Source organism: Agelaius phoeniceus, chromosome 6 (genome assembly GCF_051311805.1).
Source record: "Agelaius phoeniceus isolate bAgePho1 chromosome 6, bAgePho1.hap1, whole genome shotgun sequence".
Taxonomy (NCBI): Eukaryota; Metazoa; Chordata; class Aves; order Passeriformes; family Icteridae; genus Agelaius; species Agelaius phoeniceus.
In genome coordinates, this window is record NC_135270.1 from 7841668 (window position 1) to 7863232 (window position 21565).

The 21565-nt window shown below is 38.9% G+C and overlaps 1 protein-coding gene across 4 annotated transcripts in view; it reads right to left on the bottom strand.

Annotated features, from left to right (window-relative positions):
• Nucleotides 1-534: 534 nt before the first annotated feature.
• The window catches only part of ANO5 (anoctamin 5), a 61657-nt gene continuing 40626 nt past the window's right edge, over nt 535-21565 (bottom strand). For all 4 annotated transcript variants that reach the window (XM_054634599.2, XM_077179568.1, XM_054634598.2 and 1 more), the window contains 12 exons: nt 20915-21020; nt 20764-20824; nt 17561-17712; nt 14348-14422; nt 12783-13005; nt 10306-10475; nt 9630-9727; nt 9061-9191; nt 7264-7469; nt 6224-6405; nt 5084-5189; nt 535-4250 (listed from right to left, as the gene is read on the bottom strand). In XM_054634599.2, the coding sequence (XP_054490574.1) occupies nt 4029-4250; nt 5084-5189; nt 6224-6405; nt 7264-7469; nt 9061-9191; nt 9630-9727; nt 10306-10475; nt 12783-13005; nt 14348-14422; nt 17561-17712; nt 20764-20824; nt 20915-21020 (1732 nt within the window). In that variant the 3' untranslated portion in view covers nt 535-4028. The remainder of the gene's footprint in view (nt 4251-5083; nt 5190-6223; nt 6406-7263; nt 7470-9060; nt 9192-9629; nt 9728-10305; nt 10476-12782; nt 13006-14347; nt 14423-17560; nt 17713-20763; nt 20825-20914; nt 21021-21565) is intronic.

Consider the following 21565-nt stretch of genomic DNA (forward strand, 5'->3'; position numbering starts at 1 on the left):
AGGTGATCCTGTTCCCAGAATCCTGACAAGGTGATACAACAGGGAAGGTGACATGCTGAGATAAAAACATGCATTGAGAGCAAGTCAGGAACTTCAAGCCAGATTCCCCGTGATTTAATCCAAAGCCCTTCACTGGTCCCAGAAATGACTTTTAAGAAAGATTAAAATATGTATTGCAAGACTTGCCCAGTGCCTTGGGAAAGTTTCAGCCCTGCCATCTTTGCTAGGATATGTACTAAAGCTATTTAAAGTGCACGCATGTGAACCACTTCTGCTGTGTGTGGAAACTGCATGTGTGACTGAGAACTTGAGAAGGTACCTCAGGTCCTGGCATTGCAGGAATAAAAACTGTATCCAGATAAGGCAGGGAAAAGCAGCCTGGATGAAAATGGATCTGTATGAACACAACAGACATTGTGAGTTGCAGAAACCTGTAGGAATATTCTCTTCCAGGAGGTGCTCCAGGTACTTCACTTCTAGTAGTTCAGCTCCTCTCTCAGTTCTGGGAATTTTCACACACAAGGTGACAGCACATTAAAAATGAACACAGCTTTATTTGCTAGATTTAGATCTTATTAAATGTGCATATTAAATGTTAGCAGAATGTTTAAAAAATTTATTCTGACATTAGTGTATCATATATATCAGCAACATCCATAACAGACAAAAACACCACTCAGATTACACAACAGTACAAGTCAAACAAGTGGTAGATGTAGAATAGTCAGAAACTCCATCTATTTTCACTCCATTCTCTTGCCTCAAACTGACAGCACTACATAAAAAAGTAAAAGCACAGTAAAAAAATGTTGAGAAAAAATACAATAGTGTCTCATAGTAACACTCTTCTTTTGCAGTCCTTTGCTTAGAACATATGACGCTAAACCTTCCCAAAGTAAACAACCCAAATTGTAATTGCAAAAAAAAAAAAATCCCTGATTGCATTACACCTGAAAGGTCAATTTTATTTTGTGTAACTAATTCTAATGGCAATCTGTTGTTGCTTAAGTTACAGTAATGGCAACACAAAACTTTATTCACTTTGGTTAAAGGACACTTTTAGATACTGAATCACATCAAAATAAATTATTCTGACAGTAAGAATCAGCACATCTCCAAACTGACCAAACCTTCCTTACTTTTCTCGCTTTTTAAGAACACCTCAGGAAACTTATGTGAACCATTATAAACCCAACCATACTGATACCTTTACTCAAAATACTGCTTAATGGGAAGTAAAAGGCAAACTATTATGTAAAAAGGTGTCAAGACTAATTTTTTATGTGATATTAGCTTTTAGTATGACAACAGATTCTCTTTTCAACAGTTTTTGTATACTAAGAAGTAATGCTACAAAGTGTAATGACTTGTTTTTAAGATACATATTTCTTTCTAAATAAGCTGATCCCAGGGTTTTTTCCACTTTCTATTGCATGATACAAGATATACAAAACATCTGTCCTCCATTAAATAGCAAGTGATCTTAAAAAATAAGATGTACAAAGTAGGAGTCAAAAAATCAATTCAAATTCAGGGTCTGCTTATCAATGCTGTATCCCAAACACATGTATTTCCTTATTTTCCTCCCTCTTGCTCTTAAATAACATTGTTTATTCACAACACACCTATTTTAAGGGTAGTATATTAAGACAGTTTATTACTTGAATAAACTAATCTTCCATAAGCAGAAATAGTGCATCTGATGCTGGATTTCCAAATCTGTTTTCAGCTTCAGCCAGGTTGTACATTTTGCACAGAAATATCCTTTTGCATCTCATCACCTTTCTGTTTGAAGCATCTGTCTGCACTGCAAACAGTAACAACTCCACAACATCTAAATTAAGCAGTTTAATTAACAGTATATGTGCAAGATGCAGCACAGTGCTTTCATTGTGCAAATTGTGGTGTTTGATATGTGATCACGACTGATGGCAGATACTCTTCTTTGGCTTACACATTAAGTAGCAGAGCTAATTTATTTACACATGCATTCCTCCAACAGATCCATCACTTCAAATATATATGAATATTCAAGAACATGATCAGTTCATCATGAACACAAATTGCCAACATGTTGATTGACCAAGCAACCTTAGAGGATGAAGGTGAATAACTTACAATAACGAGAAATGTACATCGGCATCAACTCCTGACTGGCAGCCGAACTGTGATGTGTGCTCGAGGTAGGCACTTAATCCTTCTGCTAACAACAACAGCTCCACTCAGGACATGGATTTAAAACCCTTACAACATTAAGGTTACTCACCAAGTACTCCAAGACACAGGCGAGGTTTGCTAAAACCAAATACCCTAAGTTGTGGTAGCAGTAAACAGTACATCACTCACTGATACGGAATACAAATCTCAATTTTTATGTGTATACTTGCAAGGAAGTATAACTTTCAAAGTGCAAATAGAGCAAAATTTTATAATCTTGTCTACCTTGTGTATTCAGCATGAAAGAACTCAACAATCTGGTGTTACAAGAGTCTGCAGTCCAGGCATGAACTGCTCTCCAACAGTCCACATGGCACTGAACAGAGGTGTGCCAAGGCAGGCATGGTTTCCTAACACTGAACAGCTCTGTCTGCAGGTTCACTGTATGCTAATGCCTGCAAGCACATTTTGGAAATAGGCACTGCCCTGCAGAGATCATTTTCACACCTCTTGCCAAATGCAAAGAAACAAGGCACTGAGCATGGAAGCGTTGATATGTTTTAAATATACAGCAAAATCACAAAAATGCCTACTTGCTTCAAACTAGAAAATGAGGGCACATTCTTAAACAGCTGGAAGCTACTTTGCACAATAGTTATTACATATTTATAAACTCAGTAACTTTGTAGAAAAGCCTCCTAACAAAAAAGAAAATAAAAAAATCCTTCCCAAATATTCAAAGGCAGAAAAAAAAACCCCAAGAGAACAACCCCCAAGCCTTAGGATACTATGTATAAGGAAAATAACAGCATAAACATACATTATTTGGCATGCTTAAAATCTTTTGGATAAAAATCCAAGATCAAACCATTCAGCTAAACCAGATGGAATGGTGGTCCAGCTCCCAGTCCACTGCCATAGAGTGCAGGCACACTCCATAGTGTGCACTGAGGACAGACAAACAGCTTTAGCCCTTTGCTGGCATTCATTGAGAATCCAAACAAAGAAATAAATAAACAAGCGGCTTTGGCCAAAAGAAAAAAAAGTCAAACATAATCTTCCAATGACAGTTTTTGAGAATGAGAAATTAAATAACTGTTATTCTCCAAATCATACACATATTTTCAAAACCCACTGCAATTAGGTGATTCCACAATATCTGCATTTAGAGAGTAAACTCTTCCATAAATTGTATATTTAGGAAAATAAATTATGGCTTTTTTTCCCTTCACTTTTTTTTTATTCCCTTCACTATTGTATTAACTGGATTTAGTTCCTATAAATAATTCCAATTGGAATTAAGCCAATCTATCTTTAAAAATCAATTCCTTCTATAAAATGTATAGAAGTTCAAACAAATGCTTCATAAGACATACTGAATATTAAAAAAAGCCCCAAACCTTAATCCTTGTATCAGGAGTGTTCTATTTAAATTACCACATAATAAAAATAATAATTTTCAGCATTTTCCACAGCAGCGGTCGTCTGTGGTATCCTATTCAGCCAGCTGGGATACATCCTGGAATGCTGCAATTAGCAACAGGGAGATGGCTTGGTGGTAAATGACTTTAACATGTTCTGTCAGCCCTTTGATGTTAACAGTCCCTATACCAGGAGTTTAAATTCTAGGATTACAGAATTACATTTACTATTCAGAGTCATGGGTAAATAAAAACCAGTGCTGAAATCATACAGTTCAGTAGATTTCCTAAACTTTGAAAGCTCAGTAGAACTTTTAAAGAAAACTCGAAAATCTTTGGACTGAAAGAGTAGAGTTGAACTCTCCTACAGCTTTCAACATGATGCATACTGAGCAAACCACAGATAAAAGAAGCTAGAACAAGCTAAATCCCAAAACAGCTGGGTTTTGGTTACATTGCTCTGGACAGCTCCATTCTCCCTTCCGTAGCGATGAACTCTTTTTCTGTGGCTCGTTTGTCACCTTGGCACAGTCTCTCCTTCAGTTTTTCAAGTTCATACTCATGTAGGATTTTTTGTGTTAAATACTTTTCACGTTTTATTTTGGCTTTCACGTCTGCAGGAACATCAGGGATCATCCATGCTACAAAGAATTTGACGATGAATACAACGTGCTAAAAAAAACAAACAAACCACACATTACCAAAAGAAGCACCTCTTGTTTAATCTGACCAAATAGGTCACTTCTTGTTCACAATAAAATACAATTCATTTGGCTGTCTTGGAGCAATACACACCAAATTAATGTGTATCTAAGATGTGCACAAAGATCAAAACCCATCTTCTTATACAGAAATTTTAATTCCAAACCATTAATGACTTAGCAAACCCAAAAGGAACGTGTCAGGGCCTGAATCTCAACCATCACTCTTTAACTCCTCTGTGTGGTTAGAAAGTTCACACCGCTGTGCTGATAACACTTAGCTATTGAGAGCTGATGAAACACAGCAGGAAAAGTGATGAGATTAGCACTTGAACTTACTCCCTTTTCCCTTCGTAACTTGCAAAGTTTAACACTGATGTGCCAGTTATCCAAACTATTAATTTAGCTGTTTTTAACCAATATACATCATTGCAAAATGCTGTCTGGATTTTGAACATAGTCATCTCACATACAGCTCCTTAATGAAAGCAAGAGGAGTGGAAGTGCTAGATTTGGAGGCTTTAATCTCTTACACTGACAAAAGAGACCTTTTTTATTTTTCTGATTATTTTGATCATCATTTGCAGTCTCCTCAGCCATTTTCACTTTTCCTACTCTGAGGTCAGCTCTCTGAAGTTAAAAGGCTCAGTGACAGTAATCTTTTAGGCCATGAGTACTTGGTATTATCTAGGGAACAAATTATTTTATGCTCCCAGCAATTCTGTTTTCTGTAACATTAGTAACTATCTAGACAAATCACAAAGTACCAATATATATCAGAAGGAAATTTTGTAGGGAACATACCTCCATGATAATTATGAAGGCCAGTTTTGCAGCAAGAATGTGCCAGAACTGCATAGTGTGTAAGTACTTCTTCTCATGGTCTGGAGGATATCGATAGTCTCTGTACCTGTAGGAATGACAGACATGCAAAGGTCAAATGTCACATTCAGCCTGGGACAGATTACAAGCTTAGTGACACTTACAAGCAAGTACAGCTGTCACTTAAGGAACCTTTTCTTGTTTTAAATGGTCTGTTTCCTTTTGCAGAAAAAGGTTGCCTCTCAATTTGTTTCTCTCTTGTGTTTGCTTAAACACCCTCACAGCACCAGAGCAGGGATGAGGATGTGTGATGTGAAATTTGGTCCACAGGTTACTTGTTTTTCAGGCAATGCTCAAATAATACAGGACAAGGTGATGGGGTTGATCACAGGGTAATGGACACTAAATAAATGTGACACACACGAGCAGATTATGGCCTGGACAGATGCAGGGCTTCATGAAAGGACAGAGTGCATGTTTTACACCACCAAACAAATGTAGCTGTTTCCAAAAGTGCTGGGGTTTTTTTTTTGGGGTTTTTTTTGTTTGCTTTGAGGTTTTTTCATCCAATCAATACTTTTATTTTACCATTTCCAAAGTTCTTTTGCAATTATTCTAGAATCTCCAATGCTAGCAAGAAAGGACTACTTTTTAAATGAAAGAAGGATAGGTCTGATTTTGGCCCGATCAAGCAAAATAAGGACTGATTTTAAATACCATATGCCATTTTCAGCTTTGGGATCTATGCGTCTCCTTTATTCTGCTTTCTTGTCCACTTATTCAGCCTAAAAATCTCTGAACATATAGGCTGAAGTTTGCAACTTTAGGGACATAAATCTCCTTCCTCACTCAAAAATCAATAGTGTAATTAAAGTAAACAAAAAATCCAATGAAGAAAAAGCGAAATTCAAGTTAGCAATGAGACTTTTAGTGGTGATTTTTTTTAGTTGATTGTTTTTGTTACTGGCTTGATCTCTTACCACCTCAACCATTACCTTATCAATAGTCTAAATATTACTTCTCACACTTTAGAATGATGAGAATGAAATAATTTATTTTCTAATGGAACACTTAGATCTTAATTGATTTTTTATGCTGTATTCTACACAAAGTGACACCAACCTGCATATGACAAAGTTTTCTGGATTCTCTTTAGGTTCATTTCTCTCAGGAAAATCTGAGATTAGGAACACTGACAAGCTGTTGTTTATGTATCCAGACATTGGTGAGTCTTCATTTTCAGAATAAGCATAGTAGTAAACTAAACGAGGAATCATATCTGATGTGAACGCAACAATGAAAGCCTGAAAAGAAATTGGAAAAAGAAATAAGGAAAGTGGCACACAAAATTTGGGAGCAGATTTATAAAGATGTTGAGGCTCTGTGACCCTGGTATTACCCAAAATCTTTTAAGAAAGGGTGAGAAGCATGATTGGGGCACTTCACCTTGGTAAAAGATGCTGACTGCAGCCTCAGCACATTTTTCCTGGAAGCTTGAGATACTCAAGGTGCCGAGGTTTTGTGCTACTATGGCAGTACCTGCAAGTGGGTTTGTTGCCTGAGACACACTAAAAAGAGCATCTCTTGTGCTCAGTAGGCTGCTTTACAGCATGTTTCCAATGAAATACTGGCATAGCATTTAGTTACCAGTTTATAAAAAATACTTGGAGCCACTGGTCCCACAGGGGTATCCAGAAGCAGAGCAGAATTCCCACTGAACAGGCCTCACAGCAACAAGGACAAAAATGCATCTGAGCCACAGGATTCATCCACCTTTCCTGTCCCCTACAGTTCCCTCTGGGCAATCAGTGTGATTCATCAGACGAAGCCTCATACTGGCCCATGCCATTCCAAAAGGCTGGAAAACACAGACAACTGAATGAAAGGTTATGGCAAATTAAATTTGGATGGGGAGCTGCACACTGCCAATATATGGACAAGCCAAACCACTGAAATGGTTTGATGGTATCTTTGTAGGTTAACATGATACAGTGTTTATGAAGGAGAAAAAGCATCAGCTGGTTTTTAATTCTTCACATTTTGAGTACATGGAAGAATCAGTGTTGATGTAGCACAGCCCAGTGGTTTTGGTTCTCCAGCTTGAGATTTCCCAGCTAACACATCACATACCTAAGTAAGTAAATAAGTATTAACAAACTTACATTGGTGACAACAGACAGGATAGCCATCCCATTGAGGATTTCCTGCCACACTCCTATGCTATGTGCTTTTGCAGCCACAGGTCTTCTGTACTGAGTGGTCAATTTCCAGGAGTCTACACGAATCTCCAGGATATTATTCATCAGAGCAAGAAGGGGAGCCAGAGGAAAGGATGCCACAAAGAGAGTAATGAATCCAAACTGAATGACTACAAGAGATAAAAACAATGTGTAAAAATCTGCCCTTCCAGAAGTATCCTCAGAGTGATGGGGCTCTACCACTAGCAGACAAATGGCAAACTCCTGCCAAGCTGCACAAGTCATCTTCAGCCCTGGCCTGAGCCCCAGTGACAATCAGCCCCAGTCCCAAGACTTCTCCAATCCCTTCAGGTGCCATTCAGCAGCACCCACAGAAGTGAGCATTTGGATCCTGTGAAATGGTGCTGCCAGCAGTGCTGGATACCAATCCTTTCAGGGTGCTGCAGTTCTCACATGAATGGTGTATAACTGTAGGGGAATTGGGATGTATTCATCCATCAAATTTCTCAATTGTTATCAGGCCAGTTTTGTTCTCTTGCAGTTCGTACCCTCTTGTTCTTCTTTTACTTATCAACTACACACCTCACAACCTTATCTCCACCTATTGTTACTGATTTAATCAAAATATCCATAATAATTCTATGTGCAACAGTTCCATTGGGGAGTGTGACATTAGTTTAAGAATTGTGAATAGAATATACAAATGATCCTTGTTGTTACCAAAATTAAGTATCTCAGTACAGAATGTGATAATCTTCACTACACAGCCAATACTGCCACTTTGTTTCAAATAAAGGAAATAGAACATTTTTTTCTGGTGTAGGTAGTATATAAAATAAATTCCCATACACCAGTCATTCACTCTTCCATGATTTCAGTGGTAAGTTCTTCACCTCAGATAAGCAACAAAATTCCTGCTAGCTTAGCAGCCCTTGGACAGTGCTGGAGCATAGTTCTGATTCTGGAAGAGCAAGGACATGGCTGGCAACAGTGTATTCTGAGTGTATTGGTTTCACAAGACCACAGCCCTGTATCAAATTAAAGTCATACTAACACTAAGCATCTCTAGAACACTTCAAACTATTTCTACAGAAATAAAACAATACAAAGGTTCATTTTCCAACAAAATGTATCCTTGTAATAACCAAATATTAACTTCTTTAAAGTATCCTTTAGATTTAGCTTGGCTTCAGTTTTGGTGTCAGTTTCTCAGTGTTGTAAACTGCTGTTAGAAGCTGACATGTTCAGGTTACCTTTGCAAACCCATATTCTCTTGCCCACACTCCCTCTACTGGTCTAACAGACTGAAGTGAAGCACTGAGCAGTGCAAGACTAAAGCTGAAGGGATTCTCCTCTAGCCAGTTCATAGATCTCATGTCTGCAGCACCCATCCTTACAGCACATTTGGCACTCATCCCATACTTAAAATTTCCATTGACATCAGCTAAGAATATGCTTGGAATGAGAAAAGAACAGACACAGAGGCAGCTGGCTGCACTGAGAATAATGTTCCCCATTCAAATGAGGAAAACAAAAAGTCTTTGCAGTGTTTCTGTGAAATTCCCAGCAGTTCAAGATGCAAAGATAGCTTTTTTTTAAAATTGGGCTGACCTATTTAATGATTCCCTGCAGTTAATCGTCCTGTTATGCAGATGAAAGCGGTGGCATCAACCCACAACAATTAATCGAGGAAATGTTCTTTTGGAAGTGTCAGTACAAGGTGTCCTGTCCTCAATTCCAAATGTGTAATTTTAAACGTACCCATTTCTAAATATTCATAGAACAGGCCTAAGGCTCCAAATGTCTGCAGATCATGGTCTTGCTCCCAGCGACTGTATAAATTTTCAGGATTATTTCTGGCTTTCCGACGACCCCACCAGTTACAAATCCAGCTGTATGTGCAGAAAAATGTTAACAATGAGAGAAGCAGATCAGATTGGCTTGCTTGGTTAGAGCACAGTGCTAGTAATACCAAGCTTGTTGGTTTAGTACCTGTACAGGCCATTCAATTAAGAGCTAGACTTGATCCCTGTGGATCTCTTCCAACTCAGAATATTCTGTGAGGTCAGAATCACAGAATGACTGGGTTGGAAGAGACCTTCAAGATCACCCAGTCCAACCCAGCTCCAACACCTCAACTAAACCCTGGCACCTAGTGCCACATCCAGGCTTTGTTAAATACACTCAGGGATGGTGACTCCACCACCTCCCTGGGCAGCCATTCCAGAACTTTATCACCCTTTCTGTAAAAAACTTTTTCCTGATATCCAGTTTCCCTTGATGCAGCTGAAGGCTATGAGATGGGCACCTCTGTACCAGAGAGAACTTACGGAACAATGGCCTCTTGGATGTTTCCCCAGATCTGTTTGCCAGCCATGACTATAGTGAGCTGTGTCGTCAGTTCTATCAAGCAGCCTGCAGGATCACACTGGAGGAGACAAACTGAGTGTCAATGGACATGGATAATGGGTATTATCACCCAGATAAACTATATTTTACTATTGTATAAATGCAAGAAAGGAGGTCTTAAAACTTGTGAGGACAATACTTAATTTCCACATGGACTGCCAGCTAAGCCACTCTCTCAGGAAGGGCTTTAAGTGTTTCAAGTGTGAGACAAAACACACACCAAAACATAGCAACCATATGTAATTCAGAGATGCTTCAGCAGGATCTGTGTGCAGCACACACCCCTCAGGCAAGGTGAATCTTTTGCACTCAATGAGCTCAGCATCAGATTTTTCTTTTTAAGACCCATGGTGAGACCCACTGGTATTTCAGGAGAACTGGGACCAAGAAAAGCTTTATGATTTTTCACTCTTGTGGCTGACAGATTTTCACTGCTGGTGTTGCCCTGGCTAGCAACAGCAGGAAGAGTCAGTTGAGGAAGCATCAGCTTTAGGATAGCCAGCTGAGGTGCAGCTCAGTTCAGACCAAGCCTGCAGCTGGAAATTTACAACTGTGCAGACTGAAGGGAACAATTCACCTCAATTAAGAAAATCTTACCTCTTCATTTCTCCAGCGATTAAACATGTATGTGTAGGCACCTGGGTAACCAACAAACTTCCCTTTGAAGAAGGCCACATAGAAGCAGGATGAATAGTAGTTGACAAACTGGAACAAAAACATTTTCATAGTGAGCCTGTTCTCATACTCCATATGAGTTCTGGGGATCTCTGTGAAGCCAAAAACCAATAATTTTATGTTCCTTTATTCTCTTTAAAAGGATACAGATTCACAAATATTCATCATGCACAGTGATCTTAAAGGAAAAAAAAAAGAAAAGAAGAACACCTTCAAGAACAACTTCAGCAGATGGAGTTCCTGCTTTCAGACACCCTACCCTTACTTTACAATGCAATGTTTGATGCAGGTAGGCAAAGGAAATTCATATTTAAAACCTCTATAAAATTTAATTTCCCCTTATTTGTCCTGTCCATTAGCACTTTTCCATCCCCAAATGTTACACTATTTTAGGAGATCTGAGATGAATCTCAAACAGTAACTAGAAAGATCTTCTGTAGTATGAAGATTTCACTGTTGGCAACAAACGATTATTTTTTTTCTTTGTGGTAGAGAAGTATGCTACAGTATTTTTTCCCCAACCTACTGTATGTGAATACCATTAAAATCAGCAGAAGCTGCATGGCCCATGTGCCTCTGAAAGACAAGGCTCATAAAGGGCAGAAGAATAGGGGCATCTTGGAGCTACTGTAAATCACCAAACCTTTGCTTAGGGTCTTGCTACCTTTTGCTGCTCACTGTCTATCACATTTATATTTTGGAAGGCAGCAGGAAGCCCTAAGCATATTATTGTCAAAAGTCCTGTTAAATGATAACATATAACCAATTCAAGTTGGCAAGCAGCATAAGAAAATACACCACATCAAGTTCTTCTCAATTGGTGAGGACCTGGCAGATGTGTTGAACTCATGTGCCTTATTGTAAAGTTGTTTCATATAACTGAGTAAACTGTTTCCAAGCTTGGTGTAAGTTTGCATGCCAGAAGAACATGAGGTATGTACTGGGAACCTGACATCAGAGTGTAGGACAGAGGAGGCAGCTCTCAGATGAGGCAGTCTGCCTAGCTTGCTGGTCCCTAAAATATTTTTATTTTCAGTGAGTTGTTAAAATATTGATGTGAGGCACATATTGTTCAGAGCACCAGAGGCAGATTATACCTGCTTGTCTGAACACCAAATCTGGCCTAAGCATTTCAAAGAGTGAATAAAGTGTGGGCAGACACTTCTGACAGCCCAGGCCACCCAAGGGGGGCAGCAGTCCTCCCCACACCACTGAACTGTTATGCTCCCCCTGTAACCCACAGACGAGGTAGTGCTGCCACTTGAGAAATTATTCATCCACACTTGCAAATCAGCAAAATAACACTGCTGAGCCTTCACGCTTACAATTTTTGCTCCTCAAGAAAGATTTAAAAAAATATGATTTTGTGTTTGTTTCTGTGCTTGTTAGGGGCAATTTTAGTTACTACTTGCTCTGTTTCAGTTTGGTCTGATTTGGCCAAGAGAGATAAGCAATACAGATCACAGAGATGGTCCATGGTAAATGAAAATAAACCAAATGCAACATCCCATTAAGATTCTGCAAGGAACACTTTTCAACTCTTGACTCGACTTGCAAGATCTCACAAAAAAAAGATCACCCAACTGTTCTTATGACAAGTGCACAAACTGCAAGCACCTAATATTTTCAGCTCCCCTCCCCAAACTAAATATATTCTACAATTATCTCTTTCTATTAAACACCATCAGGGACTTCTATCTCTAAATCATTAAGAACAAATAAAATGAAATAATTAAAAAAAAAAAGTCTAAGAAGGGCTCTCAGGAATGGTATTTCCAGCATGCAAGCAGAAATCAAACATAAAATACACTACAAAAGTAGACACTCTTCCTGGGCCTCCAGCTCTGCAATGGGGGTACTGCTATCAATAGCTACTGCCACAATAACACATCTTGGGCACAGCTTCTCATCCTGCTTAACCTCTGCCTTCCATCTTTGTAACTCCAAATCTGTACAGCCAGAGCTAAAGGAAACAACATGGAAAATGCCCATCTTTTCCCCCAGACTAAGAGTCATGCTTATTTAGTCTTTTTTTCTTGTAAAGATAGCTGTGATTTATTTTTTCAAATATATTTTCAGGATTTCTACTTGATATATTGCTAGTTCAAGTTAGCCTGATGTTGCTTTGGTGATTCAAGATGATTTTAAACTATGTTCAGGTCTGTGACTGTCTCTGTAAACTAGCTCTAATATAAACAAGCCCTATTTGAGGAGAAACTAGGTTATGAGAGCTACTGAAATGCAGGGAAAATGTTCAGTATGGCCATGGATACTCCTGAGTCATTGCTGCAATGGGAGCTCCCACTGTGCCTGAGCTGAGAACAACAGCATGGAACACCTTGATGGTGTGAATTTTCAATTATTCCTTCCAAGGTTTGCCTTCAAGTCCCCCTGCTTACCCATATCAGTAATCCAGATGGCTATTCTCTCATAGAAGAAGTTGAGGATCATGATGATGACAAAATTGAGGCAGGAGGCAGTGACAGAGGTTGCCAGCTGAGGGGTCAGCACGCCGCTGATGGGCTGCAGGGTCTGGGTGTTCTCCATGAGGCTGGCGAAGGCAGCGTACACCGCCAGGCGATACACGATCACAGCTATCATGCTGGCTATGATCAGGGACACCTGCACAAAGGAGGGACAGCTGAAATACACCTGCAGCCTAGTAGAGCTGTACACTGTAGTGTACAGTTCTATATGCATGTAGAGCTGTACACTGTAGTGTACATACTATATGCATGCAGCTTTAAAAACAAAATGTAAACCACTGTGCTTCATGTTTTTTAAATTTTATTCTTTGTGGGTATGAATTCAGCAGCACTGAAATGCAAAATACGCAAGCAAAAATACTTTGTTATATGATGTACATTAAAACCAACAAAATTATTTTGTTAACATAAGAAAAGCCAACAGCTTAATACCAATATCTGAGAAAGTGCAGAAAAATATAGACAGGAGATGGAAAGGACGAGTTAGATTAAACTGTCAGCTCTGAAAGTCACTCTGAACTCACTCTGCATTCATTGTTGTGAATTCTTTATTTGGTTTGCACAACCACAATTTTTTTGGTATTTCTGTTAACATCAAATAAGTCACAGAAAAAGTTATCCCCATGCTAAAATGTCCAATCAAATTACTAATTAATTCTTGGGTTTTTGTGGTTGAAATGGTTCCCGAGGTGCTAGAAAGTCTCTTTTTTCCCAGCCCTGTGACTGAAGAAGAAGTTGAGATTCATTGGATCTGCTTTTCAAGATTGTTTATTTTCTCCTATCTGTTACATTCTTTCTCTGACCTGCTGAGATCTGTCCAGCAGGTTGGGCTGTGGCACAGTCTCTGACCTTGGGGTGGTGTTGGCTTTTTATACTACAAACTACATGTACTTTATTTACAATAATTTTCCAATACCTATCACCTATGTTAGACAGTCTGTCTCTACTCTAAGCCAATCCAGAAGTGTCACCATCACAGCAGAAGATGGAGGACAAGAAGGAGGAGAAGGACAGGACATGCCCAGATTTTTCCATCTTGCCTCTTGAACCCCCATTCTAAATCCCCAAAATTCTACTTTTTCACCCTGTGACAAATTCACTATCATTCTATTCAAACTCTTGTGGCTTGTAACTCCTCACACAAAGTTGGTAATTGTTTCCATGGGCTAAAATCCAAGGCACAGGTGTTTGTGACTCCGTGCCAAAGTCTCTGAGCCCCCTGCCAGGGTCTCGAGTCCTCCAGGGCAGCCAGAGCAATGTCCTGGGTCCTGACAATTAATGACAGATTTCCAGTGCCCTTTCTAAAAAAGAAAAATATCAGAATTGAAGTGCACTTCAAATGACAGCATGAAATCTGCAGAACGGTAATAAAAGCATGTGTTATCATCATGATTGAAACTAATTTGTGTTAATGTGATGATTAGTAATGAACAGCATCTCTGATACATGTCAAAATGATGACTCAAAAAAGTGCTCACCCAGAACAACACTGTGGCTCCTGAGATGCAGAATCGCACAGCCTGGCTAGTTAAAGGCAAATAAGGCTCCATCTCCTGAAACAGTGAAGTAGAGCACAGTTCATGTTATTCCCACATCTCACTCTAACATCAAGCAGCACACAGAGCTCTCACCAACTGTGTGAGAAGTGCTCACATCCAAGGGAAACCATCCAGATCCCTTCCCCTCTCAGATGGCAGACAGAACATAATTTTGAGTGTGCTGTGGGTGGGGTGAGTGGGGCAGGGCAAGAAGATCAGGACAGAAGCGGCCATCAAACTGCTACAAGACAGTACCTGAAAAGAATGGTTAAACTTTTGCCAAATCAATCAGTAGTTAAGGAAAAAAGCCCAACTTCCTGAGATAAGCAGGCCACAACTGCTACTGTAGTGCTAGGTTAGTTGTCAAACAGCTCTGAGTCCACAATGGGACTCCAGTTTTATAAATTCTTCATGCCGAGATCCCTTCAAACTTGTTATTTGGATGTACCAGTCAGACAGTGCTTTTCTCCACTCCTTCAATTTTATTTGTTCTTTCAGTTGAAGTAATGACTATGAATGTAGCTGCCAAGCTCTGCTGCAGCACCAGGCAACTGGGTCATGCCAGCATTCCCAGACAACACACAAGCAATTTTCAATGCTCACGTAGCTTGTGCAATCAATTCTAGTTCCTAAATATCAGAGTACATGTTCTATGAAAGAATCTTCTCTAAGAACTAATGCCAGTGGAAGAAGATATACCTGGATTTGATAAATCTGTGGGACAAGGCACTGTAGAATGCTTAGACTCCTCTTGAGCAAAGTGGCATTGAGTACTACAGAAACTGCAATCCCAAATGTAATATAGGCAGTAATGTGCAATGACAGAGACTAAGTTTGAATCAAATGCTTCATTGTTTATATAGATTACAATTCTATTGTAATCAGCAAACCCAGATTTTAGCTATGCTCTAGTTAGACAGTTTAGAAGCATGAACAAGTGTGTTAATGACAGCCTCAAGATCAGCAATTTTGGTTTCAGTGCACTTAAAACTTTGAATCATGAATAATGATGATATAATTTTCTGAGTGAAGCAAAACCAGCTGTGGGACACAAAGTCACTGTCCTGTACCCACATAACCTTATTGCTCCTGCAGAATTACCTTATTTTAAAGCACTGGCCTTTCATGTGTTCACTATAGGACATGCTCTAACAGAAGGAAATTACTATTACCTGTACAGTATTAATTAACATAACTAATTGGGTACTGATAAGAATCACTGATAAATCCTGCTGCAAAAAAGCCTCTGAAAAACCACTGAGACAGTAAATTGAAATGTCATAATATAAAGGCTTGTACAGTCATTGAATTTTTATGGCAATTGTTAATGCATACTTAGAAAGTACAGAGGAGAGCAGTATCTCACACTGAGATAAAAGGAATGTATTACAGTTCACAATAAAGTTCACAAACCCCTATCTCACCTAAGGGATTTGGATCAATTTAGGGGGAGAACAATCTTCTCCCTCAGGACAGTGTACAAGCCTTTGGCTGTGCTCTGGTGCAGCTGATTCACCTCATCAGGTTACAGGTTTTGGTCCATGCTGTACACAACCAGTGCTCACCAGCCAGCCTGTCCTTACATGATCACCCTCTCTTGCAGGGCACAAGGAAGGGCCAGCAGCTGCCTGCAGGACACAGCTCCCCCTGCTCTCTCCCTCAGCTGCAGCACAACCACCACAGTCTGGCAGGGTTTGGGCCCTGTGCCGCCATAGAAGGGTGTCACTGTCATATTTTCTGAAAAATCCCTTTGCCAGGATTTCTTCTCCTGGGAAGAGAGAAGCCTCAGAGAAAAATGAAAACAATAATTATCTGATTGCTTCTCCTGTGTTTTTCTGCTTTGGAATGTGGTTTGGACATTGTTTACCAACTGGCCATTGTTTGATTTGTTTCACGTGAATTGTTGTGACTTAATGACCAATCACAGTCCAGTTGTGTCGGAGCTCTAGAAACAGTCACGAGTTTTTCATTATTATCTTTTAGCCTTTTGTCTGTATCTTTTCTCTATTCTTTAGTATAGCTTAGTATAACATTCTTTTATATAACACAGTATCATAAAATAACTAACTAAATAAATAATTAAATTAACTTTCTAAAAACATTTCATAAATTAACTTTCTAAGAACGTGGAGTCAGATTCATTCATTCTTCCCGATGATGGGGTGACCCAGAAGCTACCACAGAAGGGTGGGGGGGTTGAGCCTGAGGATACACAGGGAAACCAGCAAATAATACATAACTGGCAGGCATGTGTTTTCAGTTAGTAGAACTAACTAATGAAAATTTATTTACCTGAACCTGTTTTCCTGAACCTGCAGAAAGTAATGCTTCAGCAGAGCATTAAACATTGTGCACTGTTATCAAAGAGCTCTGTGCAAAGTACACAGCACTAGCTACAACAGCAGAATTAATGCTGTGTATGTGGAGGGGGAAAAACTCTCTCATGAGAAATAAGATTAGTAGATGTATTTCCTAATGATTAAGGAAACAAGCCCTGAAAGACAAGGCTATTGTTTTAGAACAGACTCTTCCCACATTCTGGCTAAGCTTCTATTTTTTTTCTGAATATTGTGTTATCTAAGTATACTTAGGATTAGCAACAATAAGCTATTTATATACAATTCTGTGAAAGGGAAAAGATGACTTAAAAATACATCAAATGGGTGTGGTAGATATTGTGTTGGAATGCAGCCAGCTGATCATGAAATTTGTCAAATAACTCCTACTTAAAATAAATTTAAATGAAAACAATTAACATCTAATAATTATATAGACTGTTTAACAGAGTTAAGTAGGGTCACTGATTGTATCTCAATTACATTCAAGAGAAAGGACTTTGGCCACCTTCATCCCTCTGGTGTTCCCCAAACAAAGTGGTTGTGTATCAGAAGCTACACCACAGCTAGACCAACTTATCACTTTAGATCACAGTGACTGCTTCTTCATATGTTGTATAGGGATAAAAGAATGAATGGTTTTAAAGGCATGAAAGTTTCAGAGACCAGGACCCTGAATTGCGAAAGATGCAGTAAAAAGACATAAAAGCTATAAACTTTGCCCTGATTTTCCTGATTTAATATATCAATTTCCATGTTACAAAAACTTTCAGCATACAACTGGATTTGCACACACGTCAACACAGCACGTTCATACCTGAGTTACAGGATTTTTCTTCTTTTGGGTACATTTTGCCTCATACTCAGGCCTCAGCTGGAGCTGTTGCTGTTCCTCTTCAAAATCAACCAAATCCCATTCATATTTCAGTCTTGCTTGCCGCCTCTTCCAGAACTCCAAGAAAAGTGTAACTGCAATTTGCAAATGTTAGAATACAGTCAAGGAAGAAGTGAACAAGTTCATGAACCAAGTTAAACATCTGCACTGGCTTCTTTTCTGTGGTTAATCATTACAGTGTGACTCACTTATTTTTACTGACTACCAACTATGGTTCACAGATAAGACCACAATATGGAGCCAGTGATTTATCAGCTAATTGAATTCCAGAAGTGGATGACAAGGAAGATGCCAAGAGAAAATAGGGGTATTTCCATGGTTATGGTGACCATGTTCAATTAACTACTCTATGTATGCAAAAAGCAACATGGAATTAAGAAAAGAACCTGATAATTCAACTAATGTGTATATTACAACAAATAAGCATAACAGCTTTCAAGTAATATGGTCAAACACTTCTGTTGCTTTTTTGAGGCATATTTGATATCATGGTGTCCTAGGATGACTTTATGATACTGAATTGTATGCCCATTTGTCTGTTTAGCCCAGTGTGGAATTCACATTCTCTGGAAAAATCCCAGGGTTTATCTCCTGGGAAGCTGAGAAGCCTCAGAGAAAAAAGAAAACAATAATTATCTGATTTGCTTCTTCTGTGTTTTGTGCTCATGTGGAATGTGTTTGGAGATTGTGTGCCACAGGTGATTGTTTCCTTGGTTTCTGCTGTGGGTTGTTTTCATTCTTTGGCCAATCAGGGCCATGCTGTGTCAGGACTCTGGAAAGAGTCACAAGTTTCCATTATTATCTTTTTAGCCTTCTGTAAGTATCCTTTCTGTATTCTTTAGTATAGTTTAGTATAGTATGCTTTAATATAATATAGTATCATAAAATAATAAATTATCCTTCTGAGAACACGGAGTCAGATTCATCATTCCTTCCTGACACAAGGGTCCCAGCAAATACAATAGCCCAGAAATAAGTTTTGTGCCTTTAAAACTAGATCTGAGAGCAAAGGAGGGGAGAAGGAAAAGGGGTGTAATTTTTTCACAGCTGTATTCAAAAAACAGAGCTAAGAGCTTCAGCTCTCTCTGTGTCTCACAGACTGTGCTGTCTGCAGCAAGGACAGGGAGCAGGAGAAAGCTCTCCTTGGCTTTTAGTTGTTTTTTTTAGCTAGCTGAGGCAGAAAAGTTCTCTGGACTGTGACTTTTTTATCCTTGGAACTTTTTCAACCTGCTCTGGACTGAAAACCCAGAAAAACACCTGGAGCTCATGGCTGTAGCCCACTGGGGCCTGGGATGCAGCATTTGCAGCACAGGAGGGACTGGTAAGAGACAGAGTGAGCTGAGCCACAGCCCCTGAAAAGAACTGTCTGAATTTACCACTTCTTCAGAACAATGAGAGCTTCCATTGTTTAATATTATTCAATTTTTATGCTTGTGAATATTTTGTTTGTTAAATAGGTTTTTCCAATTTTCTCAAAGGAGGTTTATGTCTCCTGAACTGGCGGGAGGAGGGGCCACTTGAATTTGCTTTCTAGAGAGACCCCTTTGGAGGTTTTCTCTGAAATTTCCTCTAAACCAGGACACATAGTCATTTTAAAGACAGTGAATGTCTGATGATTTTTACACAATCAAGAGTTGGGCTGGCCTAAGAATTTTTTAAGACTTTAGAGGGAATTGATTTAATTTATAAACAACTATAAAATTTATAATATTATATAACATCTTTAGAGCCCTTAATAAATTACTTTAAAATGTAAACATTGTGTAATCTGATTGTTCTTATCTGAACTGGGGAAGTTTTATGGCTTAGAGAAACACAGGAAACCTTATCTTCTGTAGTTCGAAACTCTTTGGCTGGTACTTCCTGAATGACTAATCCATGTCACACAAATGCGAGTTCTTAAAAACCAAGAAAAGTTTAGTAAAACAGCCATACAACAAAAACCTTATTAGATTTTAAATAATAATTCTACATGAAAGAAGTGAGTGATTAGATCCTCTGATAAAAAATACACAGGTTTTCTATTAGCACACAAGAATCTTTGCGAGTTAATGAAATATCTATGTACAAGTTGAACATTTAATGATGACATTTCATACAAACAGCATGAAACAAGAGAATTGTATTTAAGGAAATAAGAAGCAGTAACTATGCTGTCCAGAATTTATAAACCTTCATAGAGTTGAAGAAAAGAATATGTGTTCAACACAATGTTCCTAAAAGTCTGAAAAGGTATCATTGGTGTGAAACTATGATTATAGGTGTTGTGGGTCCCAGGACAAGGTGAGAGATGAAAATTGACTCCAAGTTCTCGGAAGGCTGATTTATTATATTATGATATATTATATTAAAATAAATTATATACTAAATTATATTAAAGAAAGAGAAAGGAGACATCAGAAGGCTTGAAAAGAATGATAATAAAAACCTGTGACAGACTCAGAGAGTCAGACACAGCTGGCTGTAATTGGCCATTAATTAAAAACAATTCACTTGCTGGGTAAACAATTCTCCAAATCACATTCCAGAGGAGCAAAACATGGAGAAGCTGAGGCTTCTCAGGAGAGGAGAAGAAATCCTGGTGATAGGATTTTTCAGAAAATATCATAGTGACATATAGAGGCCAGAAATCCACCTGTTTCTATGTCATCAAAACATACTACAGTGCATGAGGTTCACTCGAGTGGATCCCTATGAATTTCCTCATCCCAAAAGTACAGCTAATGCAGCAGCAGTGATGGACCACCATCCATCCAGTGAAAGGGCACAGAACTCCCCACTCCCCCACTGGGACACTGATGATGTGAAGGGCTGAGCAGAGAGGACTCTTACATTGGCTGCATAAGGTTGGACCCCTTTAAGAGTTACTAAGGAAAGAATCAAATATTAGCAGTTAAGAGTACACAATGCTTAGGTTATTCTTATGGTATCCTAGATGCCTACTTGGGTTTTTTAAATTCTTAATTCCTCTGTAACTTTAAGTTATTTTCACTCATTCACTTCAGCATCTGAGGCCGGATACTAAGGTGAAGCCATTATTCCCCTTCTTCCCACTTTCAGTGTCCCTCAACAGCTTGGCCAAGATCTCCTTAATTGCTTGACATAAACTCATCAAATGTACTCACCCCATATACCCATGAAAATGGCAAAAAAAAGAGTTGCCACGTTGTCAAACAAATGGGAATACTGCAAGAGAAGAGCCAGGAACAGGTCAGTACCAAGAGAGTTTTCAGGATGAACAAAAAGGAGCAGTGGGCTGCAGAACCAGACACAGACCTGGGAGGACTCGCAGGTGGTGTTCAGTCTCCAGTATTCACAGTCTCGGTCACAAAGTGGGCACATGATGATCTCTCCTCCAATTGCAGGGTCGCAGATTTCTTTGCTAAGCAGGAAAACATTGTAAAATATCTGTTTCCACAGCATCTTAAAAGTTGTTATATGAAATTTATTTAAAAAATTAATAGGAGCTTCATTTGCTCAAAGCTCAACATTTGCAGCTTCACAGCAAAGATGCCACATCTTGTCACAGTCACTGGTATTAACCCAAGAATGAAGCAGCTGCTACAAGGAGTAGAATTAATAAACTCTCTTGAAGGGCTTTTTGGCTCTACTAGTAATGAATCAGGAGTCTGTCAGGAGCTGTACTGTAAATGCACTGCTTTCAGGCAAGACATAAACCATGTTATTTCTCATCAGGTTAGCAATGACATCAAAACACCTTTTCTAAAAGCAGAGACCACTTCAGCTTTGATATCTGCAGTAAAATTTGCTACTTCAATTTAATGACAATGGGTAAAATTTAGAATTCTATGATAGTCCTTGGTATCCAGAGAAATCTCAATATGTATAACAGTATTCCCAGATGAATTCTTAACCTAGCTAAAATACAAGTCTCAAAATTACATTATTCAACAGAATAGATGAGAA